Source organism: Python bivittatus, unplaced genomic scaffold (assembly GCF_059951505.1).
Source record: "Python bivittatus isolate LINGU-HERP-01145 unplaced genomic scaffold, Pbiv_v1 ctg000730_np1212, whole genome shotgun sequence".
Classification (NCBI taxonomy): domain Eukaryota; kingdom Metazoa; phylum Chordata; class Lepidosauria; order Squamata; family Pythonidae; genus Python; species Python bivittatus.
In genome coordinates this window covers 391,939-396,430 of record NW_028277109.1, presented here as the reverse complement: position 1 = coordinate 396,430, position 4,492 = coordinate 391,939, and the positions used below count along the sequence as shown (strand labels likewise).

General features: G+C 49.4%; 1 protein-coding gene across 1 annotated transcript; it reads left to right on the top strand.

The window, feature by feature from the left end:
• Positions 1 to 2,802: 2,802 nt before the first annotated feature.
• Positions 2,803 to 3,759, top strand: LOC103066113 (olfactory receptor 5V1-like). Its single transcript, XM_007445139.2, has one exon. The coding sequence runs from the start codon at positions 2,803 to 2,805 to the stop codon at positions 3,757 to 3,759; it is 957 nt and encodes a 318-aa protein (XP_007445201.2).
• The last annotated feature ends 733 nt before the right edge of the window (positions 3,760 to 4,492 follow it).

The following is a 4,492-nucleotide window of genomic DNA, read 5'->3' as shown; positions in this document are numbered from 1 at the left end:
TGCTGATGGGGTGGGGGGAGAGAGACAGCCTAAGGTCCCAGATGCCACAGGGCTCAATGCTCTCACCCTTCCTGTTTTATACCTACATGGGGACTTCTGGGTGAGGTGATCCTTCAAGACACTGATGATCCCCAGCTGTATGTCTTGACTCCAGGCCAACCAAGGGATGCTTCCAAGGTCTTGTCCCCATGTCTGGAGGCTGTGAGGTTATGGATAAGACGGAAAGGTTCAAATCTATCAAGATCAAGTGTCTGTGGGCATGACAGGATGAAGTGCCTGGCTGAAGGAAAGCGGTTGAGTCTGGGCCAAGGATTTTCTGTGTCGTGGATTTGTTTTAGTGAAGGCAGATGGCTCACCCCAAGACCAAGAGCAGGTGGGCAAAAGGGGGAAATGCTAGAAGGCGCCTGTAAAGGGAAATGCACATGCCTTAGAGGTAGAATACAAAAGGGGAATGGAAAAGTAGAGGAAGGGGGTGGTTCTGCTTCTGAGGCTGCAGGACCTGCTGCTGGACAGGAGGTCACCCGGTTGACCTGGAGTGGAGTGGAGGGATGACCCACCTCACCCAGCCTGCACGTCTGGAGATAGCAGCCCTGGGACAGGGACAGGGACAGGGACAGGGAGGAAGGCCAGAAGGAAAAGCCTGGAGCAGCTTGTGGGAATGTGGAAAGACCAGGAGGAAGGATGCATATTGCCCCTATTCTGACTTATTTGAACGGGCCCTTAACACCTGCCTTTTCTTTGTTATGTTCTCTTCCAGATGCTCTCCTTGTTTTCTTGCTTGTTGTCATGGAGTCTGAAGAATAATTTCCTTTTTCCTGCTAAATTGCAAGTCATGGGAAGACATGAGGACTTCTCTGTCAGCCCTTCAAGGTGGTCCAGACAAGAAGCAGTAACCATGAATAGTAACTCTACCTTTATTGTAAAGTTACAGTAACAGAATCTGGCAAGACTGAAAGCACCTCTCCCCTCCCCTACTTTTATGCTCCTGAAAACTAGCGGGGGACCCTTCTGAGATGCCTTCTCCACCCCCACCCCTCCTTCGGACTCAGATTTTGTTTCTCGACCGTTGTCTAGTCTGTGGCTCTTCCTCCTGTCTCCCAGGGTCATTCCCACAGACCAAACAAGAGTTCTGGGGAGATTGCACCCTGAGCCTTGAGCGTATCCTGCTGCAATCATGAAGGGCGGGGGAGAGGAGGAAGAGGTGGGAAGGTGAATTGGCAAGGCGAATGATGGAACTTTCTAGAAAACCTCCTCTTCCTCTGATGCTGAGGTTTCCACCTCCCGGTTGGCAACGGGTCCCTCTGGGCCAGGCAGGCTGAGCGTTAAATGCCTCCTCCCGCAGTGATCAAGACCAGATTCATTATCTTGGGGTGCAGGAGCCAGGTCCCCAACAGGTAAGATGATGCCAATAAAGGGGGGGTGTCAGGATTCACACTGGCAGAGTTTGGTGTTCAGAGGGCTGAGCTGCTGGCTGGAAAGGCATTGACTTGTGGTGCCCCTTTGCTAAGCGAGAGGCTGCAGAGAGTGGCAGATGCCCAAGAAGTGTTGACTGGTCCGTGCCAATGAGTTGGAGGTCTCTGTGAAGCTGGGGAGCCTGCGCTGTTGAGAAGGGAAGAGGAGCCTTGCTGGAAACAGCCAGGTGAGTCTGCCCTGACCGGCATCTTTCTTCCACCAATAGCCACAAGCCCCATTCGTTCAAAGAAAAGGGCAATCAATCCCAGGCAGTTTGCTTAGGTGGGAATTGTAACAGCTCAGGCGATGCTTTTATTACCTAAGCATTTAGGACAGTGACGACATTTGAATCAAGCCTTGTCTAGTTGTGTCTTTGTAGACGATTCCTTCTAATGCACGTTGCACAGTGGATCTGAGGTTTGGCTCTGAGGTCTGCAGTTTGAGGTTAATCCCAGGATGGAGGGCATCGACCGGATGCGTCAGCTAAAGGCAGATTTTACTGAGGGCAGGTTGTGCTTAATGTTCAGGATAAAAAAAAAAGGACCGTTCCCAAGCTCTGAAAACGCAAGGGCAGCGATCCTTCCCTATCACAAGCCGTGAGGCAGGCTGACAGCTCTTTGGCCTGGCGATATCAGGAATGGGAAAACACCACATGGTCTATATCAGCAAAGCTGGAAAACGTTTTTGGATGGTGGGTTAGATGAAAAAAGAATTAAGCTAAATTGCACATTCTTACCTCCCGGCTGGGGGAAACTGAATCCTCAAAATGCCTCTTTCTTGCAAAGCAGCTTGTAAGCATGGATTGCAGGCTTATTGGGGAAAGGGTGCACAGCTCCAGTCACTGTATCTCAAACGGGATCTGGGCACCTGGTGATGAAAAAGGAGCAGAAAGGGAGAACCGGAATAATCCGGGGGCCGAAGCAGCTGCCTGTGAGGCCGGGAGACCCGCTGGAGACTCCAGTCTCCAAGGAAGGGAAGGAGGAGGATCACGGCAGAGTCCAGAAGGGCGAACAGGCGGATTGATGGTTCTCCTCTTTCTCAACTGATGCTGGAACTCAGCTCACACAATCAAACTGAAGAGACAGAGCTAAAGTTGTCTGATTGGTCTGTGCATCACATTATGTGAATAGTCATTGGGCTTCAGTAACCTGGACTGAGGGGAAAGCATGTTGGTGAAACCACTTCTAGATGACTTTGGAGGAAGCCAGAATTCCCGTGAGAAAAGGGAGAATGAAAGACATGAATGTTGGGTTCGTCTGCTTTGAATGGAAGAAACCTCCATCTTGTTGCAATGCTACTACACCCCATTTCCCTTTGTTCTTCCCCCCGCAGACCAACACTGTGGTTCCCATGGGTGCCAGGAATCAGACCCAGGTGGCCGAATTTGTCTTCCTTGGTTTCTCAGGTGTTCCCCATGGCCAGATCTACCTCTTCGTAGTGTTCCTAGCCATCTACTTGGTGACCATAATTGGGAACGCCACAATCTTCACCCTGATCCAGTTGGACCCACGTCTTCACAGCCCCATGTACTTTTTCCTTAGCCATTTGTCCTGCTTAGATGTTTGCTACTCATCTGTCACAGTCCCCAAGATCCTGACCAATTTTTTGCATCAGAGACACACTATTTCATACAACCAATGCATGGCTCAGATGTTCTTCCTGATGATGTTTGCAGGGTCTGAATGCGCACTTCTAGCTATTATGGCCTTTGACCGCTATGCTGCCATTTGCCAACCACTACGTTACAGTAATCTGATGAGCAGTCAGGTACGTATCCCTCTGGCCATTGCTTCTTGGATCTGGGGCTTTCTTGATTCAGTCATTCACACTGTACTGGCCACCAACGTGGACTTCTGTGGAGCCAACCAGATCGACCACATCTTCTGTGATGTTCCACCTCTCCTGAAAATTGCTTGCAGTGACATTTACATCAACGAGATGGCTCTCCACTTGGCCAGCATCTTCATGAGCTTAAGTCCTTTCTTGTTTATCCTCATGTCTTATACCAGCATAGTCTCTGCCATCTTGCGGATCCGCTCCAATACTGGCAGGAGCAAAGCCTTCTCCACCTGTGCTGCCCACCTATTTGTGGTCAGCATCTACTCTGGCATGGCCGTTGTGAATTACAACCGGCCCAGCGCAGGCTACTCCTTGGGGGTGGACACCCTGATCTCCACCCTCTATTGCATCATTACCCCCATGCTGAACCCCCTAATCTACAGCCTCCGAAATAAGGAGGTCAAGGAGGCCCTGCGAAAGCTCCTGAGTGGCCAGAAGACAGAATATGCCTCTACCCAATGGAAGTGACCAGTGAGTTCGACAGGACGGCTTCTTCGTCTCCTGCCCTTGCCTGTAGGAAGATGCAGGAGCCTGGAGGCTCTTTTCTGTGGGTGCTGAGGCCAGAATTGAAAAGTCATCAAATGATTCAAAGTGCAGATTGTGCAAAGAAGCAGAAGAAACAGTGCTCAGCTCACGCAAGAAGATCTCACACACTGACCATAAACAACATAACACAGTCACCAAAATCATTCACTGGAACCTCTGAAAAAATTGTCATGTGCCAGGAATGAAAAATTGGTGGGAACATATAGTTGAAAAAGTACTCAAACATGAGCAGGTTAAAATACTGTGGGATTTCCAAATACAGACTGATAAAGTCTTGGCACGTGACACACTAAATGTAACTGTGGTGGAATAGGAGAAAGTGTGGATAACTGAGGTGGCAACACTGGGGGAGAGTAGAAGAGAAGATAAAGAACTGCTGAAGATCACAAAGTACCAAGATCTGAAAACTGAAGTTGGAAGATTATTGTTATTAGAAAAATTGGACCTTTGGAAAAAAATTAAAGCGTGGCATTTTAATAGTGCACTGCACTGTCATTCAGCAATATAGCTTTCTACTTCCTTGACATTTCTTTATAGACTTTGAGGGCTACAAAGGGGGAAAACTCCCCCCCCCCCACGCTTTTCTTCTGCTGGTGGTGAATCAAGAGCACGGCTGGGCAAGGCTTTTAAGGCGGAGGGGGGACAACGGAAAGTG

What these genes read in the sequence shown, in the direction of transcription:
- LOC103066113 (XM_007445139.2), top strand. Translation starts at nt 2,803, where the DNA reads ATGGGTGCCAGGAATCAGACCCAGGTGGCCGAATTTGTCTTCCTTGGT.